Here is a 25,588-nt window from a genome sequence, read left to right on the forward strand (position 1 = left end):
TCATAGATGATTCTCGAAATGGCAATAGCTTACACTTCCGAGGCCTACATGGCTGTCATGAGAGGAAAGTACTGATGATTCAAACAGCTGCTCCAGTTAATACCACAAAAGGCCAAATGGTTGTAATACATTCTGTCTGAAAACACTTTTAAACATTATCAGACAGATTACTCTTAAGAATAAGAATAATCTGGCAAGTATTTAATAGTCTCTATGGGTTAGATACATTTCTGTGCCAATATAGAAAATATCGTATTTTAAAATGACTCCAGTAATTATATCTTCATCAACAGCTGAAACACATCATGATTCTTAAAGTCTTGTGTGCTTCTTGAAAGAAATACTACAAGTATTGGAAAAATAATCTAAATTTAGAGGATTACAATACGTTCGGTGATGGAGCAGACACGCCATTATCAAACTCTAAGCATTGTAAGGTATAATAAAAATCTAGCTTAAAATACTTTTTTAGATATTTGTTCATCAAAACATTATTAGTAAATAAATTAGATATGTTAACAAAAAGTATCAAACTATTTATTTAATGACGCCATTGTTAACCACGTTATATTAAACCAGGGAACAAGAAATGATTTTCATTTTTTAAAGACATAAAAAATGTAATATTTCAAAAAAATCTCAATTTCAATCAACATTTAAAAATAATTCATTTAAATTTAAACTGGTTAAGAACTTTACAAATAATGAACACTATGAATACAGGTTTGGAATTTATACAGATGAAATAAGTTTAAAGATAGAATACATTTATAAAAAATGGATTCAGTTTTAAACTAAAGCATAATATAGTTAATACATGTATTACAAAGAAGAAAACAACTCACCTCTTTGAACTCTTCAGCTGTGAGATTCACAAGTTCATATAAAACTCAGTTTAGCATCTTATTTTATGTAATTTATTAAGCATTAAAAAAAAAGATCAGAACTAGGTCAAAAGCTGCATACTATTAAACTCAGGAAATTGAAATACTCTTAAGCACGGAGAGGTAATAGTATATGCCTTCTCACATAGCATATGTTGCATCCTCTACTAGAGGGAAGTGAAATGCGAGGCTGGGCTCTTTTCTCTGTAAAATCGTACATCAAATCTCTTCTAAGCTTCCGCTGTGACGTTCTCAGCACATCTACAGTGTTGAGCCTTGCTTCTTCTGCCATCAAGAGCTCGTACATGAAACTAATTAATGCAGCAAAGAAACAAAGATACAACAAGAACAAGATCAAGCCTGATGAGATTTACTGTTTGTTCTTGGTTTGGGGTCCCTGGGACCACAGTGCTGTTTGCATAAGTAATTTTAGTAGTTTTGAATTTAATCCTTATTTTCAGCTTAAATTATTTTAGTAGACATATTTAAGAGAGGACTGGCAAACAGTATGGTATTTAAACAGCCCAAGAGTCTCTCAGATCCCAAACAAAACATGAAAAGTGAAAAAGAATAATTAGCACAATATGTTTAGGTTATAAAAGAGCATTTAAGCAAAGTTTTGTCTTGGACTTCGAATTTGTGTTTCCACTGATAAACAAACAAAAGGTAGCAATTCAAACTATTCAAATTTTAAATTACAATTTTGAAGGGCATTAAACATTTCTAATCAATACAGCAAACAAGTTGTTTGTTTAATAAAACCTTATATTCAATTTCAGACGGGACGAAGTAATTCGGCGAGTCAACAGTGTCGTCCTCTTTTGGAGAGGAAGTGCACTGCACTCACTTCAACAGCTGTCACTTTCATCATGGAGGAATCTGACCTTTGCTTATTGAAACAAACGTCAGCTACTGAGCGTTGAACATGCTGAGTTATAATTTCCCCCACCAACGGTTTCTTCTGATTAAAGGGGAAATGTAGAGAAAGAGACACGAGGATGCAGAAAATGCTCGGCTGTGATTTTGAGCTCCAAGCACAAGCTATGCTAACCCCTAGAGCTGAATTTGAATATCACTGAAACCATCAACAATTGTAAATATTAAGACTTTATTCTTCTCTTCAGTTTTCCAACATTATAAAACAAAATTTGACACATAAAATCTTTTGAGGTTCAAAATATACAATTTCACAAAAATATTTTTTCTGAACAAATTCTTACACATAAGAATTGTGATTTGCATAGCAGCATTAAGATGTCTATAAAATATGTGGTATTAACATTTCCAACTGGAAATATAAAAACCAAAGCTGAGCTAAAAATCAAATACTAGCACAGCATAGCAACATAAAATGTTCAATTCTGATCTAGGATCTGTCCAAGCTGCTCACAAACAAACTAAAATGCAAAGCTGATTAAGGATCAGCATTTATATTTCCAGAAACTCTATTAACATATTTCTATGTATACACCAACACTGAAGAGAATAAGACGTCCCCATTCCCATACACAACATCCAAGGTCTTGTAAAACTGACGTTACACTTATAAACCAAAAGTATGGATCAAAACAATGCAAAATAAAAATAAAACAAGTACCTGAATAACAACCCACCTTTTCTCCTATATGGTCTGGTTATGAAAAATGTGTGACCAACATATATATATATATTGTTACAAAAGGCCAAAAACCAAAAAAAAAAAAATAGTTGTAGTGATTACAATTAGGAAGTGGGATCAGTTAGTGGGACAAGGAAGAATCAATAAGCATTCAATAAAGAAAAATATGTATGTACAGATCAATCCTTGATTTTTTTTATGACTTGGATTAACTCTTGCACAATTACAGAAAGACATGAAAATGGTTATGTAGTTAAAAGACAAAAGAACAGTATAATTACTGGCACTATTAGTCTGCAGAGAAGACACTTTGGATTAAGGCAGTGGAAAGAGAGAAACCTAAAAGTAAATGCTACACTGTAGCAGCTCTTTATGAAGTGTGACCAGCACCAATCCAGTCTTAGGCTCAGTAAAACTGTGAGAAAGACAAAAAGAAATTGGAAAGAAATTACAAAATGTACACAATGACAATTGGTTATGCAAGATTAATTTTTTTTTTCTAATTTTCCTAACCTTAAATATATTATATACATTTTTAATTGTTTACAGTGGAGGCCAAAACATTAGGGTTTTCATCAGCTAAAAAATGGTTTTAAGTCAGTTTTTTCTATCTTTTGCTGTAGTGTGTCAGTAGGAAATATCAGTTTACATTTCCAAACATTGATTTTGTCATTAATTGTAATAATCCAGTAAGATTTTTGTTTGCACAAAGAGTCTGACAACAGCCAGTGCTCCACACAAGAGCACTCATCTCATCATCATCCAGTCTGTCTGGAATCACATGAAGAAACAGAGCAAACTGAGACAGACTAAATCCAGAAGAACTGTGGAAACTTCTCCAAGATGCTTAGAAACCTACCTGCAAAGCTACCTGGAAAACTATGCACAAGTGCACCTAGGGCAAAAGCTGCTTTAAAAAGGATGGTCACACCAAATGTTGATGTAATTTAGCTCATAGAAGTTACTTGATAAAGAAAATCTATTTATTATATTATTTTTGACAGCATCCTCATTTTACAGCATTACAGTGCCTAAAACTTTTAACAGTACTGAAGCTTTGCAGATAGGTTTCTTGAAGCATCTTGGAGACGTTGCCACAGTTCTTCTGGATTTAGTCTGTCTCAGTTTGCTCCGTTTCTTCATGACAATCCAGACAGACTGAATGATGATCAGATCTCTGTGTGGAGCACTGGCTGATATCAGACAAAAATCTCACTGGATTATTACAATTAATGCAAAATGAATGTTTGGAAATGTAAACTGATATTTCCTACTGACACACTACAGCAAAAGATAGAAATAACTGACTTAAAACCATTTTTTTATGTGGGGAGAATACTAGTGTTCTAATCATTTTGGCCACCACTGTATATAAAATAATTTTTTCAAAAACACTGGATGCAGTTAGTATACCTGTAATGATGATTTTTGAGGTAGTCTAGTACAGCAGGCCTGAGCCGCGCCACTCCCCCTTGGCTGCGATTGCCTCTTCCTGTGATGATTGATAGCTGAGGCTGGCACAAACCCTGACTGAATTCTACCAACAACAAAAAAAACAAAAAACATCCATTCAAGATAACGCCAGACTCTGAAATAAAAAGAAAAATTGTCCAACACACCAAAACCTGTACAATCAATCTGCTGTAAACAATAGAAAAACTTGTTTTTTAATTTTTATGTATGTATGTTTGTAGCTCACTTACCTAAATTCTTATCTGTGAGAACCTGACTAAGATGATGAAGGGCCTCATCCACATGCAGTCCATGAAGATCTAGAATATTCTGAGGCAGTAGTGAAGCATTCACTCTCTGGAATATCTGCATGGCTGCTCTGTGATTCGCTTCACGCATCTTGTCCCCATGCATGTGACCCTAAGCATGTACACAAAATTGGACATGGAAACTTTTTAAGTAAGAGTTCTCATCAAAGAACAGCACTGCATTCCGCATGCATTTGTTTAAAGATAGACCTACTGTGATCTACTATTTTTTTATGCCATCAGCCCACATTATTTCTTTAAAAAAATCATGGTTAACAGTCCACTCCTAAATATGATTATTAAAATAAGTAATTTAAAGAAATAATGTGAGCTAATGGCTTCTTAGTGAAAAATATACAATTGCCCATGGTTCTGCAAAGAAATCAGAGAATCACGATATATAGCATCCAGCATCTTTTAGTCAATACTTTCATATTTTGCCATTGTTTTTAATTTCACTGTCATTCCCAATGCTTTATAGGACTGTAGTTTTTGTCCCTCATTAAAGCTGTTAAGGAACATATTCTTGTACCTTTGTCTTTTGGTATAATTTTGCTAGTTGATTGGTTTGATTCATAGCTTATAAATGTTAAACAAAGACTTAATTCCTATAAGAAAAATTAAAGTGAAAATGCTTCTGGAAGCAAGGCTGCTGAAAAAGTGGCTGGCATTGTTTCGCACTATTTCTGTGAGTTTGTACTGGGCAGACCCACCCATCTGTTAAGCATCAAAAATGTTTGTCACCAGACGATTCATACCTTAAGACACTATTATGAACGTTTACAATTTTGTGTTGGTCTCAAAACTTTTATTTTTCGATCAGTTTTTCAGCATACATTATAATATTCATCTCTTGAACCTGTTGTGCGTAGAAACTAGCCACGTCCTTTCGTCCTTGTCGATGAGCTTCAGCTGCCTTGTTAAAACACTCTATCTGCTGACGTCTCTGCAGCGTTGCCTCTGTGCGGAAGTCATCATATTCTGGATCCTCCGAATCCTGGAAATGAGCAGCTTCCACCTCCCCATCTCTTGGTTTCCATCTCTGAGTGAGTGAGACAAAAAAAGCGTGAACACTGGGTTTTTGTTTCATTTCAGTATGCTATATGGTTACAACTAGCTCACCCGCTCTTTGCTCGGAGTTCTGTGCGCACCATTACGTTGAGGGGCAGGTTCAGGTGCCACTACGTTTTTGACTGGCCCGTCATCAAGTAGAGTATGCAAAAACTGTTCGGTCTGCTCCAGAGAGTAGCTGAACAAACAAGTAAATGGTCAAGAGACATTTCCTTTAAGCTTATTTCTGATTTCTTAATAATTCTATATTGTCTACAATTGCACAATTCTTCAGGGCATATTTTAAAAATTAAAATTAAAAAAAGGCTTAACCAAGATTAGAGGAGGAAAGGAGGAGAAAATAACACTATCACAACAAAAGCACCTTTATCCAACATGTATGTATATGTGTATGTGTATATATATATATATATATATATATATATATATATATATATATATATATATATGTATATGTATATATATATGTATATGTATATGTATATGTATATATATATATATATATATATATATATATATATATATATATATATATAGTAATTTCTATGAGTACAAATTTTAATGTTAAAGCATATAATGATATTCTAGGGAATTGTGTGCTTCTAATTTTATAGCAACAGTTTGGACAGGACCCTTCTCTATTCTAACATGACAGTGCCTCTGTGTATAAGGCACGGTTCAAAAAGACATGATTGGTTCAGTCAGTGTGGAAGAACTTGACTGGTCTGCAGGAAGCCAAGTCCTGATCCCAGCTGAACACCTCTGGTGTGACTTTATATGCAGACCTCGAGCCAAAAACTCATCACCAAACACCAATGACTTGTACATAAGGGTACTGTCATTTTAGACACGTCCAAAACTGTTGCAACAGAGATGGAAATACAATTTTTAAATAAAAGAATGATGTTTCCATCTTTGTTGCCACAGTTTTGTTAGTGCCTTTTTCTGTTCTAAAGAAGGGGGTGTCCCAACACTTTTGTCCTTATAGTGTCTATACAAGTCATTGGTGTTTGGTGATGAGTTTTTGGCTCAAGGTCTGCATATAAAGTCACACCAGAGGTGTTCAGCTGGGATTAGGACTTGGCTTTCTGCAGACCAGTCAAGTTCTTCCACACTGACTGAATCAATCATGTCTTTTTGAACCGTGTCTTATACACAGAGGCACTGTCATGTTAGAATAGAAAAGGGTCCTGTCCAAACTGTTGCTATAAAATTAGAAGCACACAATTTCCTAGAATATCATTATATGCTTTAATATTAAGATTTGTACTCATAGAAATTACTAAAGTAGTCAAACATGTTCATTAGAAGGGGGTGACCTAATACTTTTGGCAATATAGTGTGTGTGTGTATAATATATATACACTCACCTAAAGGATTATTAGGAACACCATACTAATACTGTGTTTGACCCCCTTTCGCCTTAATTCTACGTGGCATTGATTCAACAAGGTGCTGAAAGCATTCTTTAGAAATGTTGGCCCATATTGATAGGATAGCATCTTGCAGTTGATGGAGATTTGTGGGATGCACATCCAGGGCACGAAGCTCCCGTTCCACCACATCCCAAAGATGCTCTATTGGGTTGAGATCTGGTGACTGTGGGGGCCATTTTAGTACAGTGAACTCATTGTCATGTTCAAGAAACCAATTTGAAATGATTCGAGCTTTGTGATATGGTGCATTATCCTGCTGGAAGTAGCCATCAGAGGATGGGTACATGGTGGTCATAAAGGGATGGACATGGTCAGAAACAATGCTCAGGTAGGCCGTGGCATTTAAACGATGCCCAATTGGCACTAAGGGGCCTAAAGTGTGCCAAGAAAACATCCCCCACACCATTACACCACCACCACCAGCCTGCACAGTGGTAACAAGGCATGATGGATCCATGTTCTCATTCTGTTTACGCCAAATTCTGACTCTACCATCTGAATGTCTCAACAGAAATCGAGACTCATCAGACCAGGCAACATTTTTCCAGTCCAATTTTGGTGAGCTCGTGCAAATTGTAGCCTCTTTTTCCTATTTGTAGTGGAGATGAGTGGTACCCGGTGGGGTCTTCTGCTGTTGTAGCCCATCCGCCTCAAGGTTGTGGGTGTTGTGGCTTCACAAATGCTTTGCTGCATACCTCGGTTTTAACGAGTGGTTATTTCAGTCAAAGTTGCTCTTCTACCAGCTTGAATCAGTCGGCCCATTCTCCTCTGACCTCTAGCATCAACAAGGCTTTTTCGCCCACAGGACTGCCGCATACTGGATGTTTTTCCCTTTTCACACCATTCTTTGTAAACTGTAGAAATGGTTGTGCGTGAAAATCCCAGTAACTGAGCAGATTGTGAAATACTCAGACCGGCCCGTCTGGCACCAACAACCATGCCACGCTCAAAATTGCTTAAATCACCTTTCTTTCCCATTCTGACATTCAGTTTGGAGTTCAGGAGATTGTCTTGACCAGGACCACACCCCTAAATGCATTGAAGCAACTGCCATGTGATTGGTTGATTAGATAATTGCATTAATGAGAAATTGAACAGGTGTTCCTAATAACCCTTTAGGTGAGTGTATATATATATATATATATATATATATATATATATATATATATATATATATATATATATATATACACACATACATACATACATATATATATATATGTGTATGTGTATATATATATATGTATATGTATATATATATATATATACATATATATATATATATATACATATATATATATATATATATATATATATATATATATATATATATATATATATATATATAGTCTACCACTATTCTCACTTGTGATCTCTGAAGATATCCCTGAGAAAATGTCGGTCTATGGTGGGGAACATGGAAAACAGCTGGTTCTCCTTCAGCTTGGCTGCACCGTCTTTCTTATCCAGGTCCCTCCGACTTGACCTGGACTAAAACCCAAACATGGCTAATTTTCACTACTTTCTTTCAAAGTTCTAGGCAGTGATTATTTTTTTCTATGTGTGACTGTTACCTTCTCCATGCTGTCTTGCATCACCTGCTCTTCGATCATGATGTCCCTCAGTGAGACAGGAGCACAGGATGCACTCCAGTGATGCATAAAAGGAATTTCTTCACGCGAACCTAATTGGTCCCTCAGTCTGGTTTTGCTTCCCTGCGATTCACCCCAGTGGACAGGACCTTCGTTACCATGGAGACACATAGAGAGATGGGGAGCAAAGAGCAGAAACAGAGAAGAATTATTTCCAGTATAGAGCAGTATTCACAAATTGGGTACACTTTGGTGTCTCATGACATTTTTAAAAGCATTAGAGACACAAATCCATTCCTCGTTTTCATTGTGAGAACTATTAGATGTTAGATAAAGTATCATTAACATACATTAAAAAAAAAATGTTCCCAAAAAATTCTCTTCTTTTAACCTTTCCCACCTCAGAGGTTTCCAACAAAGCATATAAAAATGTAAAAATCATTTGACAATCAGTTGAAGAAAAATTGCACTTTAACTATTAATTAATTTTCATTAAGAAATGCATAAATGGTTATATCCCCAATTTTGCACACTACAGTGGCCCCAGGGTGCCATGAACAGTCACTTCCATCAAGCACCTCTGTGCACCACTCTCCCACAAATAATTTTTTTATATATTTTATGAATTTTGTCTCTGCAATTTTTATTACTAGATGTTTATTAGTAGAGAACAATAAAAAGGCATATAAATATAAAAAATAAAATATTTTTACATTAAAATAAAAAAAACAGCTAATAAAGGATTTAGGGTGACTTCATTTTGTATATGTAGAAAGAAAGGGTCCCACTTTATATATTAAGTACTATGTACTTACCTTTTAATTAATCATTTGATACAGTATACTTCGTGTACATACATGTTTATTCACTGTACTTATAATTTTAAAAGCACCTACATGTAATTATATCTGTAATTAATTTTGTGTAATAACATTATAATTACACTGTTGACCCATCACTTAAACCTACCCATACCACCAAACCTGTCCCTAACCTTACTCGTATCCCACCTCATTAGCAGAAAACGTGTTTTGCAATATGAACACACAAGTACACTGTACTTATTTTTTGATGTAAGTACACAGTAGTTAATGCCACCTAATATAAAATGGGACCCAAAGAAAGAAAGAACAGGCACCTAACTGAAAGTGAAATACTGATGTTTGAGACAGATGGAGCAAAATAGTGGACCATTAAGATTTCACTCTGGGTCTGACTGCCCAGCATAGCCACCCAAGAAGATGTGATTTCTCTCTTAATGCTTTATTGTATTTACTGGTTAGTATATGGTGTACATCTGTAATCAATTTGTGTTTGTGTGTATTGAGAGGATAAGCTGTCTCACTCTCTTGCATTAGCTGATAGGACAGAGCTGCCTGTCTGTGCTTCTCCTGCCAAAGACAATAGACACTAGGTAAGTTTTACATAAATTCAGAATCAGTCACATTAAACAACCTATGTTGTTTTTTGTAGGTTAATATCTAAACACTATAAACATAGGGGAAAAAAGTCTGAACTCACTTGAATAGTCTCCTTCCATTTCTGGTGCAGCAGTTTGGCCAAATTCAGGTCTATCTGCACTGCACAGTCATCTGATGAAAACGCACCTGCAACCATATGGAGTTCAAAGAGATTTTAAAACTATTTTATGAGTGTAAATGAAGATTGATGTGGTTACTCATTTCCAAGTAAGCTTTTCACATTACTGTATTAAAATAAAACTAGAATCAGTTTCTTTTTAACTGTTAAACTACTTTTAAGCTGAACTATACTTTTTAATGTGCTTTAGCCCAAAATAAAAAAAAAAATAAAAAAAAATAAACAGACATCAACTTTTAAAAGGAGAGAAAACACTTCCAAATATCTTGTTGTTGTTGTTATTCAAGACTGTGAGTCCAATCAAATTTTACAGTATTTTGTAACAAATTTATCTCTCACTTGGTAGAAGGTAGCCAAATTTAGGAAATTCCATCATGTAAAAACCATGAACAAAACTACTCAAGGTTTGAAAATATAGACCCACACTCACTGAATATGCGTTACAAGTTTGGTATTGTTTTGGTTCGCCACTTGATGTCACTGGAACGACTGACTCGATTCACTAAATTAATAACTGAATAGTGCTATCAAACGATTAATCACATCCAAAATAAAAGTTTTTGTTTACATAATATGTGTGTGTGTACTGTGTATATTTATTATGTATATTTAAAAGACACACTCATACAGTATATATTTTGAAAAGCACACACACACATATATTATGTGAACAAAAACTTTTATTTTGGATGCGATTAATCGCAATTAATCTTTTGACAGCACTATAACTGAATGATTTATTTGAGATATCGATTAGATGTTTTATTACCTGGACTGACCCCAACAGGTCCAAAAAGCTCAGTGAGCTGCAATGCAAGTTCAGTTGGAAGTTTCAGCTCCAAGGTTTGAATATCCATTGAACTTGGCTCCCTCCCACCCTGTGCAGTTCTCTTTCTTTCCCTTTCTCGTTCCTTCCTCTCTTCCTCCTCTTTGCGCTCCATTTCGTCAATCTGACAGAGCAGTGACTGTGTTATGGCATTCACCTCTTCTCTTGTCTCCTCATCCTCCTCTTCCTTCTCTCCTGCCTCCTCTTCACTCCATTCCTTCAATGCTTCCTCCAGGCATTGAACTTTCTCACCTTCTGTCACTAATGCCTCTTCCTGCGCTGGACCTTGCAGACCTGTGTTGTCTGTCTGTTGCTCATTAGCTGCCGTAACCTCCAGTTGTACCTCAGTGCACTCTGTTGGCTGTTTTAATGCTCCAAAGGATGTTTTGGGCTCACATTTCTCCTTTGTCATTCTTGCCTCATCATATCCTTCAGCTTCACTTTGTGAACTTTGACCTGGAGTCCAAACATCATCAGCTTGGCTAACGTCACTATGGTTAGTTTCTTGGGACTTGAGACTGATGCTACTTCCTGAACTGTTGCTAGAGTCAGACAATACAGGTTTAGTCTGGACACTTTCTGAGCCCATCACAGTTTCTGATAGTTCTATAGATGATTTATATGACTCTTCCTCAGGAACCAAATCATCATCTCCCTCATCATCTTCTTTATACAGTCGTTCTCCAGAATCTAGTAACAAGTTAGTTGTCCACTCGATATCTTGATGGCACTTCTCATAAAGGTCCTCCAGAATATCAATGGAGACACGTCTGAAATGGCAGCTCAGAATCTCAAGGTTTTGCTTTTTAGAGTTAGATTCTCTAAAGTCATTCTCTTCTACCTGAGAACCCTTCTCATGGACCACACGGTACGGCACTCCCTGCTGGCAGGCAGACTCCTGTTCACTTGTTTTTGGCTTGAAATGTGAAGAGTTTCCCTCCAAAACAAACACACCGCAACTAGATAAGTCGGAGTCTAATTCAGAACATTTCTTCTGGTCAATTCGCCAAAGCAAGGCAAAGTCCTGAGGTTCTGTCTGGGTTGAGGCACTGGAACATGACCCCACAGGCAATGAAGGTAGTTGTGCTGTAGGTGTAAGATCAGGGTGTAGATGTGAAACAACTGGAGATTGAGAGCAAGATGATGAAGGGCTTTGATTGGTGAAGGTAAGAGCCAGTTTACAAGATTTCCCCACTCTTCGGCTAAGCCCTCTTCGTCTTTCCAGACTTCGTCTTTCAGAGTCTACGGCAACCTTTGAGCACAGAGTTTCTTGGACATTTGGGCTCAATCTGCATTTATCTTCTGACAACACATTGTCCTCCTGCTCAACCTCATCCTGTGAGCTCTTCTCAGCAGACACCTGATTAGACTGCTCAGTTGGGTCTGCTCTCTCTTTCGATGGACTTGAAGAGTTCAAGTAATCCTTGCATGGGTCAGTGCACTCTGAGAACGTTCTCTCCAGCACACAGTCAGGAAGTTCAGGCCAAACCACACTCTCCGGGTTCATGTTACCCTCTTTTCCACCAAAGGAAGGGGAATTCAGAGTAGTCTCTTTACTTGGAGCTGGGCCTTGGTAAAAACCTGGAGAAGAGGTTATTCCACATTGCAGTAGATCTACAAGTTTTTGAAATTCAACTGTATTCAGCTTATCAGAATGCGTGTCTTCTTCATAAGAAGTGTTATCTTTGTGTTCAACAACACTGGATTCCAAACCAGTGCTCTTAACAGTATTATTCTTTGAATTCTGACGTCTTCCTTGACGTTGACCTTGAGATTCCAGTGGCCAGTCCCCAACAAAATCCAACAGCTCTGGCAGAACTACTTTGTCTTCAGAAAGAGTCTCGCCTTCACATCCCTCCTCCTTATCTAGCCCTGAAGAGTCAACACTGGGGTCAAAGTTCACAGGTTTAACAATGGTACTTGTTCCTAGAGCATTTCTATCTTTTACTCGGTCCCTCTTCACACGCTGAGCAATGGACTCTGAAAATGCCACAGGTGGCTCCAGAAACTTTTCAGGCGTTGACACTACAAATTGTTCAGTTGTCCCGCTACTCAAATTTCCCAAATCTTTTTCCATGTCCACAAGGCAGGCATCTAGCTCTAAGTCTAACCCTTCAGTATCAAGAAGATCAGACTGAGGAGTTCCAGACCATTCCAAAATATTCTCATGGAACAAGACGGATTCCTTGGAACTGTAGGAGCCCATTTCACCTTCTTCCTCATCTGCAGATATGGTACTGTAAGTCTGGCTAACAGAGGACACATCGGGGAGAGATGAGGAAAGGTTTGTATTGAGTTTGCTCAACCCAGAGTCACCAACAAGATCAGGATGACTGAGGCCAGGGTGTAAAGATTGCCTGAAGAGAAATACATGTTATTTAAATACATAAGAAATCATACAGCTTCACAGTCAGTGTTTTCATAATTACGAAAGGTGTGACACAGTAAAACACAAAAATTCTGTGAAGTAACATTTATATAACACATATACTCACTGGGGTTGCTCAGTCTCTGTTTGTGACGAATCCACAACACTTGGCACTGGTTCCGGTCTTTGTGAATTCATGATGCTCTGGACAGAGACAAATCTGTCATACCGTTCTAATATGCGTCGGATCTTCTCCTTTGTTACTTGATGCCTTGTGCGCCTTTATAAAGAGAGAAAATCACAGATATTTGGCAAAAACTGCAAACATTTGTGATCGTAAAATGACTTAAAAGCAATGGATCACAGTTGTACGTGAGTTCTACATATAATAAGGGTAACTTATTCAGACTCCCAAGAAAACCAGTTTAAAGATAACTGCTCTTAAATTAGTTATGTTTATGGATTATGTATGAAATGTGCAGTAACGATAGTTATTTATGGATTGTGGTTGTGTTTAACATACTTCTCCAGCTCTCTGGGTTTAGTTTTCCACCAGGTATCTGGCTCGCGAAACAGCACCTTATATCTGTGTTTCTGTGCCTAGGAGAAAGAAAATCAGCGCAATGGAAGAATCTGTTTGCAGGTTATGTCTGTTTACACTGTAAAGTATGGAATATCCTAAATTAAATCAATAAATAAGATATATAGTAATGTATAATTGTGTATCATGATATGTGCATTACAATAAATTGTTCAACTTGTGAAATTAAAGCTGGAAGAGCCACAGCTGATGTTTCACAATTCAAAAACATATGGTCATTGTCTGATATTGAAAATTAATAACTTGGACCTATTTCATACAACGCGTTTCAAAATAAACTGCTTACCATGGCAACGTATGGTTTCATCTCCCAACATTGCATATTGGTGTTGTCTATTATGATGGGTGACTGTCCTTTTTCAAAAGCCTCTTTTGCTGAAATGTTGATCACCACAAAGAAATTGCAGAAAGATTATATAAATGTTGCCTTGTCTGGCTTGTTGAGTTTTTTACAGAGACATTAAGATGTAGAGAGTACAGTTTCACAGTAATTAGCATATAAATTGCTGACTTGTTGTTTCAGCATACTAAACTGGTATAGGTAGTCAATTTTGAAGAAAATATCTAAAAAAAAAAAAAAGAACTGCACACATCACCATCAAAACCGGACTATGTAGTCAATGGGTAGGTAAATAATTTAACAGAGCAATAAATACAAATAATTGGGCACACCTGACATTTTGCTTTGGCTTGAGCTAAACAGGCCTGTAATACTCACCTCTCTGGTGATTCCACTCGTGGGCCTCTCCTAGTAAATTTGGCTCAAAATGGTACAGTCCATTTCGAGTAAAATAATCATCAGTGCTTAAAACAACTCCTCCAGGGTTCTGCGCCAACATAGCACTGAACAACAGAAAGAGACAAAAACTAATATACTTTATCTATGAACATACCCCACCATATCTGTGGTGAGCACGGTTATCTGCCAGTGTAGTTCATTTCAAAATCTTATTACAATATATGTGCTGGTTTTCACTACTACAGCATACTTTGATAAATGTCATGCATTACTGCTTTCATAGTCTGCATGCATACCAAAAATTCTAAACGAAGCAAGCTTTTGCTCGATAGGACGTTCAAATATGTTTTTAATATTTATTTGTTTTACTTTTTTCTATTTATGTAAAATACAATTTAGTTTCTGAAATGTATTTTTTTTATTTTCCAAGGCCAATCTGATACTTAAAAAGTACACTGAAACTTCACTAAAACAACTAGATTTATCTTGCAAATCTGTTTTGTAATGCAATACAATACTGTACTAATATCATGTAACAAAAAAAAGTTTCAATAATTATAAAAATAAGAAAATTTAACACCACCACATGGTATAATTCCTGCCCATGAAGTGTTACCAAAGGACAATCCATCTCATTCTTTTAGCACCATCTAAATTAATCTTAATGACCCAAACTCCATGCTCAAGAAGTTATTATAACTTCCCCCTAAGGAAATCTATTTCCTCTACATAATGGAGTGTTGTACGTCATGAACTGCTCTCATGCTCTCATCTACATTGTTTAAAGAAGAAAAAAACACATTATACTCTCTTCTTCCAAAGTTTAAAATAGCAAAAAATAAGAGGTTTCCTTTACGCTATTCCTTCTATTTCAGTAAAATAACACCTATCCCAGATATGTGTCTTCTTGCTTACTTGGCAAGGGTGGTTTTGCCTGATCCAGGAGCCCCTCTAAGTAACACCAACAACTGCCCTTCCAATTTGAGTCTGTTCCTGGGGGGCAGAGTCCATGACTCTGGTACAGTCGCAGAAGGTTTCAGAGGTGCTTGTCTGATAGGTCCATGAGCCAACCATTGAGCAGCAGGGATGGGATTAGTGCTCCAAGGTGTGGGGTTAGGAATGACAGGTGTAATGAAGGTTGGTCCCACAGTGTGAGGATGAAACTCAGCAGCCTGTGTGTTCCAGAACATGGCAGGAGTGCGGAGTGCTTCTTGATGCTGCTTTGCCACTGCGTGGTTACGGAGTTCATCAGGTCTACGGTAAACCTGGAAGGCTGAGGGCCGTGGTTCATTAGAGCTGGCCTCCAGCGTTAGGTGACTAAAGTCAAGAGATAAGGTGTTCGTCTCAGGGATATGAACCCCACCAAAACTTAATTCATTCATGGGTGAACTACCACCACGGGCCTCACTGAGCCCAGGGTCAGAGTAAGAGGCCTGCTCAGCCTGCTCTGGTAAAGTTGGAGGAGCTGGAAGCTGAGTCTGGGGTGTAAGAGGCAGCGAGGAGAGAGGGATCGATTGAGAAGGAGGGGGTAGAGAAGACAGTGGTATGGAGGACGTTAGAGGATGCAAGCTAGTTTTTGTCTGCTGTGACGTCAATGTTTGAAGTTCCTTATCTATGAGAGCATCAAACTCTTCTGTCAGGTGTGTTTCAGTAGGACTGAGCTCTGCTTGAGATTCAGGCTGATTTGAAAAGGTGAAGCTATGCGCCGTTCCACTGAGGGGATCTGCTTGAGTGGTGTTTGTTCCCAGGAGAGCAGCTGCCTGCTCAAAGCCTGAGACAGGAGGAGGGGGTGGAGCTATGACCTCAGCAGCATCTGACAGCTCCAAAAGGGAATCCATCGCATTGTCCACTAATGCAGGGATGAACAACAAAAAAAAATTATTATTTTTAACAATTTAAAAAATGTTTTCTATTTAAATATATATTTAAAATGTAATTTATTCTAGTGATGACAATGCCATTGTTCTGTAGTGTAACGTGATCCTTCAGAAATTCTTATAAGCTGATTTGGTGCACAAGAAATAATAATATTTGTGATTATTATTATCAATAGTGAGAATAGTTTTTGCTTCTGAGAATATTATTTGTAGAAACTGTTTAAAAGTTTGGCAATGCATAAGGATGAAAATTATTTTATACTTTCAGCAAGTCTGTAATGTTAAAAAAGATTTCCATTTCAAATAAATTCTGCTACTTTTAAACTTTTAATTAGTCAAAAAATACTGAAACAATTTAGCACAAACTTTACACACACACACACACACACACACACACACACACACACACACACAGAGAAACTATTAAGCAGCATAAACTACATAAAAAGAACCATAATTAATAATTGAGCACCAATAATAATTGATAATAATTTAGCACCAAATCAGCATATCAGAATGATTTCTGAAGGATCTGACAATTAAGACGCAAGAAAAGAAAATCAACTTTGCAAATACAGGAATTACATTTTAAAATACATTAAAATAGAAAAGTTATTTTAGTTAATAATACTTCCCAATATTACTTATTTTGTAATGTATTTCTGATCAAATAAATTCAACCTTGGTGAACATTCAAAAATCTTAATTATCCCAAACATGCATGTCATATAATTTTTCATTTTAAGATGAAACATACTCATATCATACATCATGACAGCGTCAACTCCCAAGATTTTAAATATAATAATAATAATAATAAAATAGAAAATATATTAATATCAAGTAGCTAAGTGAATCTAGGTGAAGGTGGTGCTTTGGTATATGCAGCTGGTTTCTAGGTGGTCTAAGATGGCCATTAGGAGGTCCAAGCTGATCTTTAGCCATCTTTGACCATTAACAAACCTGCTACTATTTGGCCATACCAGGTGAAGATGGAACATGGTAGTTGGTCAGGCAGCTAATGACCATCTTGCACCAAGTGAAGACCACCACACAGAAACCCAGCTAACGTTACCATGTTCCAAAACAAATCTACCAGCTTCAGATAGGTTTTCCTACAGGTAATTGTAACAAAGGATCTATACATACAATCGTTTATTATACCGTATCTTATTGGATTGTGTGCTGTCTGTTCCCAAAACTAAATTGAATCAGACATCTGCTAAAATTACAGCCAGTGGTGGCCATTCACTCTTACCTTTAAAATCTGCTTCTGAGAGCACCATGTAAATGACTTCTGGATCCAGATGTGAAAACATCTCCTGCATACTCTGGATGATTTCGGCTCTGCTTTGAGATTCCAGCTGCCCGCTCCTGAACTGCGTGGATCCAAAGTAATCATATGATGAGTCCGGTCTGTTTGCCCCGTGTGCTCGACTCTCGGATCCGCTCCCGTATTCAGCCGCATGCACCGGGGCTCGAGAGGGACTCTGTCCGTTTTTCTTTTTCTTTGGCATTCTGCTGTGACCCGTTCACAAGAAAACTCCACTGTTTACAAGTTACTAGGAGAAGGAAAGTAAAGAAGAAAACCAGACGAACAACTCTCAGCAGAGAAGGAAAAATACTGCAGCGCCTCTAGTGGATGGAAACTTCATGTCTCCAGCTTTGATGGGCATTAAGCAAAGGAAAACTACATTGATAAAAAAATCAGAAACAGAAAGAGATTTATGGCAAGCATGCCAACACAAACGAGGAATTTGTCTTGGTGAAACCTCCAGTACACAGGAAAAAATACAAGATAAAAGAGTACGTTAAGAGTAAATATATATAAAAAAAAAAAAAAAAAAAAAAAAAAAAAAAAAAAAAAAAAGAGTAAATATATATATTAAAATATATAAGAAGTTTACCAAAACGTAAACGAATAGCATATGTTTGACCACTTTTAACAATTTGTCATTTTTTTTATTCTTCTTTTTATTCTTGATACATAATATAAGTTTGGAAACATTACCGTTTTAAAATGTTTTAATGAAGTCTCTTGCTCACCAAGGTTGCATTTATGTGCTCAAAAATACATAAAAACACTAATATTGTGAAATAATATTACACTTCAACAGTTTTCTATTGTAGTATATTTTAAAATGTAATTTTTTCCTGTGATAGCTACATTTTCAGCATCATTACTTCAGTGTCACACGATCCTTTAGAAATCATTATATCATTCAGGATGATCTGCTGCTCAAAAAAACCCCATTCAACATTGATTTTTGTTGTGCTACTTAATATTTATGCAGAAAACATGATATACTACCAAATGTTTGGGGCCCATTGTGTGTGTGTGTGCGCGCGCGTTTTATTCAGTAAATATGTATTACATTTATAAAAAAGTGACAGTAAATTTACAATACAAAAAATTCTATTTAAAATATTAATACTATTTCACAATATTACTAATATTTGCACTGCATTTTTATTAAATGAAAGCAGCTTTGGTGAGCATAAAAGACATTAAAACATTTTAAATCACTCTGAAATTCGATTCGCTCTGAAATATTACATTATAACACTATTATTTTCACAAATTTGTATATGTATATTTCTTATGTATTAGTTTTTTGAGGCGGGGGGGGGTACAAAAACGTATGTTATGCAATTTCCTACTTTGTGTAATTGTGTAACACACAGATGCGGTTATTTCACCAGTTGCACAAGCCAATGTAGAGGCACGTCTTCTCTGATATTTACGGTAGACCAAGTTCAATGCCGTTCTTTCACATATAGAGGCGTATCTTTTCTAAGCTGTATGGTAATGTTTCTCCCTCCATCGGCGCGTTGCAATACCGGCTTTCAGCCGATGGGGTCGCTGCGCCTCCACTTTCCACGCGAGGACGTCCACACAACCCTGTATGAAAGAGACGGAGCTTTGTGCCCTAAACTAAAAAAAACACCCGAACCCGACTCATGAATTAAAACAACGACTTGTCTGTGAGGTAATGACCGGGGATTGATCTGTAGGCGGCTGTAAGGCAGCTGGAGTCGCTCGAGGAGTTTAATTCAAACAGTTTGTGTGGGATGATCAAGTTGGTGGTCGCTGTGTGCCTCGCTGAGTGAACTTGTGCAGAAAAAAACAAGTAAACATTTCAGATTTCTTACCGTCTAAAGTTAAGATAGCGTCTGTAGTGGAGTAGTGTCGAGTGAGCCATATGGAATAAATCTTTTTGGGGTCACAGGAAGCGGCGGGTTGTGATTTTAAAAGGTAAATGTGAGTGTTGGCTGTGTGTTTGTTGAATAGTTTGAGGCCTGGAGCTGACGGCTAGGCCAATAGCAGCTCAAGGAGCTCTTTTACTCTCTGAGGCGCTTTTAAACGATGTTTTATTATCCAAGTAGTATGGTTATGTCTGAATGTGCATAATATCTGGAGGCCCTTCTCAGGAGAGCTTTAAATGCATAGATACTACGTTTTAGAGTAAAAGCGCGGCAGCGGAGCGGGTCTCGTTAGCTCTCAGGCTAGGACTGCTATTAGCTTCATTAGCTTCGTGCTTTTATTCGGGATTTTTCCGTAAACTGTCGTCTGTACGGTTTTCGTGTCATTGCACGGTTATAGAGATGTTAGCTGCACGCCCAGAGAGCACGAAACAGAAGTGCACAAGGTGTTTTTCAGTGTTTTTGTAGTGGTGTGGTGGGTTTGTGTGCTGAACTTTAGTGTTGTTGCCTATAGAGGCCAGTAGAGGACCGTCTGTCTGTCTGGAGAATGATGATGGAGTTCCCACAGCAGCCTCAGCAGCAAAGACCGGCGGGGGACGGAAAGATCATCTACCCACTGGGTGTCAAAGAGATCACTGATAAAATCAGCAACGATGAAGTCGTCAAACGACTCAAGGTAAGAGTGACAAATGCGATCACATCACTGGAATTAATATATCCAGCTTTATTGCAGGTTTAATTAATAGAAGTTACTAGTTAGATGCTTTATTGGAAAACACTAATGCATGCTTCAGTTCTTAATCTATAGTAGTATTACTTGTATAATGTTTTAATGTCCCCCTTCTGAAGATGATGAATTGGTTAGACTGGATGGCCGTGATGTTGTGTCCTGTCTGTACTGTACTTGATGACAAGCAGTCACACAATTTCCTGTAACAGGTTGAATAGCATTTGTGAGCCTAGTTTAGTTCTAGTTAAATCCAATTTTGACTCATCAACGGGCGTTTGGTGAATGTACATGGACCAGTAATAGTGCACTGATAATATTTGCAAAATGCATCTATCATATTCAGAATCAGAAAGTGCTTTATTGCCAAGTGTGTTTACACACACAAGGAATTTGTCTTGGTGTTAGGAGCTTCCAGTACAGAAGTACAAACATAGTGCAGACAACATATAATTAAGGTAATAAAAACACTAATAATGAAGAGAATAGACAATAAATTATAAATAACAACAGTAATAAAAATACAAATATACAGAAATGAAAAAATGTCCATAGACAGAACTGTGAATGTGCATATGTCTTATGTATGGATGAGGGCTTGAGTTATTTACAGATGTACAGTACTGGGGTGTGTTATGTGTTGTTCAGGTGGGATATGGCCTGGGGGAAAAAACTGTTCTTGTTCTGATGCTCAGTGATCTGTAGCGCCGGCCAGAGGGCAACAGTTCAAAGAGAGAGTGAGCTGGGTGTGAGGAGTCCAGAGTGACTTTCTTAGCCCTTTTCCTCACTCTGGAGATATAAAGATCTTGGAGGTTGGGTAGAGGGGCACCGATAATCCTCTCAGCAGTCCTGACTGTCCGTTGTAGTCTTCTGATGTCTGTTTTGGTAGCTCAGCAAAACCAAACAATTATAGATGAACACAGGACAGACTCGATGATGGCAGAGTAGAACTGTTTCAGCAGCTCCTGTGGCAGGTTGAACTTCCTTAGCTGGCGAAGGAAATACAGCCTCTGCTGGGCCTTTTTTCACAATAGAGTCACTATGAATGTCCCACTTCAGGTCCTGGGAGATGGTGGTGCCCAGGAATCTGAATGACTCTACTGCAGCCACAGTGCTGTCCATGATGGTGAGTGGGGGGAGTGCAGGGGGGTTCCTCCTGAAGTCTACTATCATCTCCACTGTTTTGAGTGTGTTGAGCTCCAAGTTGTTGTGACTGCACCAGACAGCCAGCTGCTCAACCTCCTGTCTGTAAGCAGACTCATCTCTGTCCTTGATGAGCAGTGGGGAGAGAAAACATCCCTGAGGGGCGCCAGTGCTGATGGTGAGAGTCCTGGATGTGAGTTTGCCTAGCCTCACTAGCTGCTGCTTGTCTGTCAGGAAGCTGGTGATCCACTGACAGATGGAGGTGGGCACAGAGAGCTGTGTGAGTTTGTCTGAGAGAAGGTCAGACAAAGAGCGGGTGCTGGGTGTCAGTCTGGCCTTTTCAAATCGACAGTAAAACACATTCAGATCGTCAGCCAGTTGTTGATTCTCCACAGACTGTGGCGGTGGTGTCTTGTACTTGATGTTACTCAGACCAGTCCATACTGATGCCGGATCGTTGACTGAAAGCTCTCTTCTTAGCTTTTCAGAGTAGTTATTTTTAGCCACTCTGATCTCCTTTGTTAGTCTGTTCCTGGCCTGGTTATACAAGATTTTATCCCCACTTCTGTAAGCATCCTCTTTGGCCTGTTTGAGTTTCCCAGTAAACCACGGTTTATCATTATTGAATGATAAGAATGTCCTGGTGGGGATGCACATATCCTCACAGAAACTGATATATGAAGTTAAAGTCTCTGTGAGCTCGTCCAGATCGGTGGCAGCAGCTTCAAAAACAGTCCAATCAGTAAGGTGGAAACAGGCTTGTTTCATTAGTCCATCTTTTAACAGTTCTTAATGCAGGTTTAGCTGATTTCAGTTTCTGCCTGTAGGTCGGTATAAGATGAACCCAACAGTGATCAGAGAGTCCTAAAGCTGCTCGTGGGACAGAGTGATATGCGTTCTTTATTGTTGTGTAACTGTGATCTAATATGTTACTGTCTCTGGTGGGACATGTAATGTGCTGTCTGTATTTTGGCAGTTCACGGGAGAGATTTGCTTTAAAATCTTCAAGAATGATTAAAAGAGAGTCTGGGTACTGTTGCTCCGTTTCAGATATTTGTTCAGCCAGTTGTTGCATCGTGGCGCTCACGCACGCGTCCGGAGGCACGTACACATTTACGAGAATGAAAGAGGAAAACTCCCGCAGCGAGTAGAATGGTTTATGAAGAGCGCTTCTAAATTAGGAGAACACATCTTCTTCAGAATTGTGACGTCTGTACACCAACCTTCATTTATGTAGAAACGTAGTCCACCACCTCTCGTTTTCCCTGTTAACTCTGTGATGCTGTCCGCTCTGAACAGCTGGTAGCCCGGCAAATGAAGTGCGTTGTCCGAAATGGCTTCACTCAGCCAAGTTTCAGTGAAGCACAATGCAGAAGAGTTAGAAAAATCCTTGTTTGTGGGGGTGAGGAGAAGTAGTTCATCCGTTTTTTTAGGAAGGGGTCGGAGATTTGCTAGATGGATATTCGGGAGCGCTGTTCAGAAGCCGCGTTCGCGGAGCTTAACCAGTGCGCCAGCGTGCTTCCCTCTTTTCCGTCTAAGCGCACGTTTGAATAGGACCGCTGCCCCTCCGACTAGAACATCCAACAAAGCGTCTGAATAATCAAAAACCGGCAAAAAATTGTCCGGTGTGTGTTGCCTTATGTCCAGTAGTTCATCTCTGGTAAAACTGATAGTAAGAGAATGACTGAACACAGAACGAACAAACAAAAAGTCGAGTCACCTTTATTTATATAGCGCTTTTAACAACACATATTGTGTCAAAGCACTTAACAGTATCAAATTGGAGGATAGAGTGTCAGTAATGTATAAAAAATAAGACTAAACACTCAATTTTCAGTTAAGGTATTTCATTATTGAATTCAGAGATGTCATTGTCTAGCTCAATTCAGTTTAAATAGTATCTGCGAAATCAAATTGACGATAATCACTAGAAATTAAGTGTCCCCAACAAGTGAACCAAAACTCCCTCTGTGACAGAAAGGAGAAAAAAAAAAAACCTTGGGAGAAACCAGGCTCAGTTGGGGGCCAGTTCTCCTCTGGCCAGGAGATTGTTTATTTATTGTTTACTTACTGGTTTAATTAAAATTTTAAATGTATAAATGTATTATATTTCTATTTTATATTGTTGCAATTTCTAACAATAATAGTATTATGTAGTTAGGTATTTTATTATATTTTTTGTTATTTTCTTTTATTTTTATTTTTATTTTTATTGTATTTATGTCGAGGTCTTCACTAGGGATATGTCCCCGGGGCTCATCCAGGTGTCCCGGCCTCCGCCGACGATCGGCGAGACATCATTTCCCGGAGCCGATCCACCATCTGATACAAATATTAGCGTAGATGCCATTCTTCTTACGATGTAACGAGTACATCGTGTGTTATGGGGAGTGTTCCCGGTTCTAGTTAATGCAGCCTAACAATCCTTTAATGGATTTGAATAATAGAAGTGTAGTAGTGTGTTATGTGTAAGCCGGGTTAAAGAAATGTCTTTAATCTAGATTTAAACTGACAGAGTGTGTCTGCCTCCCAAACAGTGTTCGGTAGATTGTTCCAGAGATTGGGCTGTAAATAGGAAAAGGATCTGCCGCCCGCAGTCGATTTGGATATTCTAGGTATTATCAAACAGCTAGAGTTTTGAGAACACAGCGGACGTTTAGGACCATAATATGATAAGAGCTTGCTCAAGTACTGAGGAGCTAAGCCATTCAGGGCTTCATAAGTAGTTAACAAGATTTTAAAATCTATACGTTTGAAAAATCTAGATGTTTGATAGGGAGCCAGTGCAGTGTTGACAGAACTGGGCTAATATGGTCATACTTCCTGGTTCTAGTAAGAACTCTAGCTGCTGCATTTTCGACCAGCTGTAGTTTGTTGATCAAGCATGCAGAACAATCACTAGGGATGCTCCGATCGATCGGCCGGAGATCGGTATCGGCTGATATTCATATTTTATGACTCGATCGGTACTCATACATTTGGCTGATCTCATGTACCGATCACAATTTGATCACGTCAACACGTGGCGACGTATATGATGCATGGGGACATATGCTGCAGTCATCGCCAATGTGGAAATCCTATGACATTTCAAGAAACAATGAAAAATTGTTTGACTATATGTCGTGTATGTTTTGCATTATGATACTATGAATATATGGTTCATTTTTAACAGCAGATTCAGTGACGTTAGAGCTGATCTGCGCATCACTGCACGCGTCTGCGGAGCGCAGGCTTAACGGCACGGGCACCGGAGCTGATCGCGGCCGCTCTATGAACGGTTATTAATTAAACAAAATATCTTCTTTGGCCATATTAGCCTACTCAATAGCATTAACAGAGGCTTTACTCCTTTTAAACTTTATCTGGAATGTCACCGTTTCTGTCACTGCAACTTCCCGATCAGGCAAACACACACGCACAAATGAAATCGTCTGCCTAATGAAAAAATGTAGTTAATATTGCATCATTTATGATTTATTTTATCCACTGGCGACCCAACCGCAAATAATCAGAATGCATTTTTTTATTACCCGACCCGCGGATTATCCGCAGCGCCCGTGGATAACCGTGAAACTACTCCGTTTTGTTCTTTCAGTAGTTTAAATGTTTCAATTTAAATTATATTGGACAGCATTAAACCTTATGAGTTACATCAGACTTCGCCATATTGAAGTTTAAATGTTTCTATTTGTTTAGTCCTCTCTCTAACATTGAATAATCAAAACGTTCTCATCTTGAGCAGAAAAGAATAACAGTTTCAAAGTTTAAATTCCAACCTAGCCATCTAACAACAATTATATATATATATATATATATATATATATATATATATTGCTAAATGTAGATCAGAAACGTCTTGTTACATCTGGTTTGAGTCATAAGTTATAGATAGATAAATAGTAAGAAAAATAACTGTATTTGCAGCATTGTTTTTTTCTGCTGTATTTTAGTGAAAGTAATCTATAATTTTGCCTCTCACCGTGTTTCTGTTGTTGTTAAAATAACCACGGCAGCTCTTGAACTTGGCACCGGCACGCATCCAGAGAGAGAAAGTGCACGGAGCTGAAAGGGCTTGAATAAAGCATGTTTAGCTTTAGATAAAAATACGAGGATATAGCACTGAAAGATATTTACCATAAA

At 37.9% G+C, this 25,588-nt stretch overlaps 2 protein-coding genes across 8 annotated transcripts in view; one reads left to right on the top strand and one right to left on the bottom strand.

Moving 5' to 3' along the window:
* Positions 1 to 1,970: 1,970 nt before the first annotated feature.
* Positions 1,971 to 17,985, bottom strand: LOC306873134 (NEDD4-binding protein 2-like). Its single transcript, XM_079422204.1, has 16 exons — positions 17,630 to 17,985; positions 15,410 to 16,343; positions 14,474 to 14,598; positions 14,042 to 14,130; positions 13,678 to 13,754; positions 13,282 to 13,434; positions 10,730 to 13,143; positions 9,883 to 9,968; positions 9,707 to 9,752; positions 8,344 to 8,510; positions 8,136 to 8,260; positions 5,385 to 5,511; positions 5,122 to 5,304; positions 4,206 to 4,374; positions 3,916 to 4,039; positions 1,971 to 2,917 (listed from the first exon to the last, which is right to left on the bottom strand). Exons 1-16 carry the CDS (start codon positions 17,886 to 17,888, stop codon positions 2,842 to 2,844), a joined length of 5,154 nt encoding a protein of 1,717 aa, XP_079278330.1. The 5' UTR covers positions 17,889 to 17,985; the 3' UTR covers positions 1,971 to 2,841.
* Positions 17,986 to 19,236: 1,251 nt separating this feature from the next.
* The window catches only part of LOC306872643 (sister chromatid cohesion protein PDS5 homolog A), a gene marked incomplete at its 3' end in the record, with an annotated part of 50,904 nt that continues 44,552 nt past the window's right edge, over positions 19,237 to 25,588 (top strand). The window contains exons 1-2 of one of the 7 annotated variants that reach the window (XM_079421304.1): positions 19,237 to 19,627; positions 20,090 to 20,251. In XM_079421304.1, the coding sequence (XP_079277430.1) occupies positions 20,123 to 20,251 (129 nt within the window). In that variant the 5' untranslated portion in view covers positions 19,237 to 19,627; positions 20,090 to 20,122. The remainder of the gene's footprint in view (positions 19,628 to 20,089; positions 20,252 to 25,588) is intronic. The other 6 variants (XM_079421303.1, XM_079421302.1, XM_079421298.1 and 3 more) reach the window with 6 other exon arrangements.

This window comes from Barbus barbus (assembly GCF_936440315.1).
Source record: "Barbus barbus genome assembly, chromosome: 7".
NCBI lineage: Eukaryota > Metazoa > Chordata > Actinopteri > Cypriniformes > Cyprinidae > Barbus > Barbus barbus.

Excerpts from the sequence above, each read along its gene's own strand:
- LOC306873134 (XM_079422204.1), bottom strand. The coding sequence starts at position 17,888 with ATGCCAAAGAAAAAGAAAAACGGACAGAGTCCCTCTCGAGCCCCGGTG. Across the intron at positions 13,755-14,041 it reads TGAAACCATACGTTGCCATG|GCACAGAAACACAGATATAA; the intron begins GTAAGCAGTTTA and ends TCTTTCTCCTAG. Across the intron at positions 8,261-8,343 it reads TGCAAGACAGCATGGAGAAG|TCCAGGTCAAGTCGGAGGGA; the intron begins GTAACAGTCACA and ends TTTGGGTTTTAG.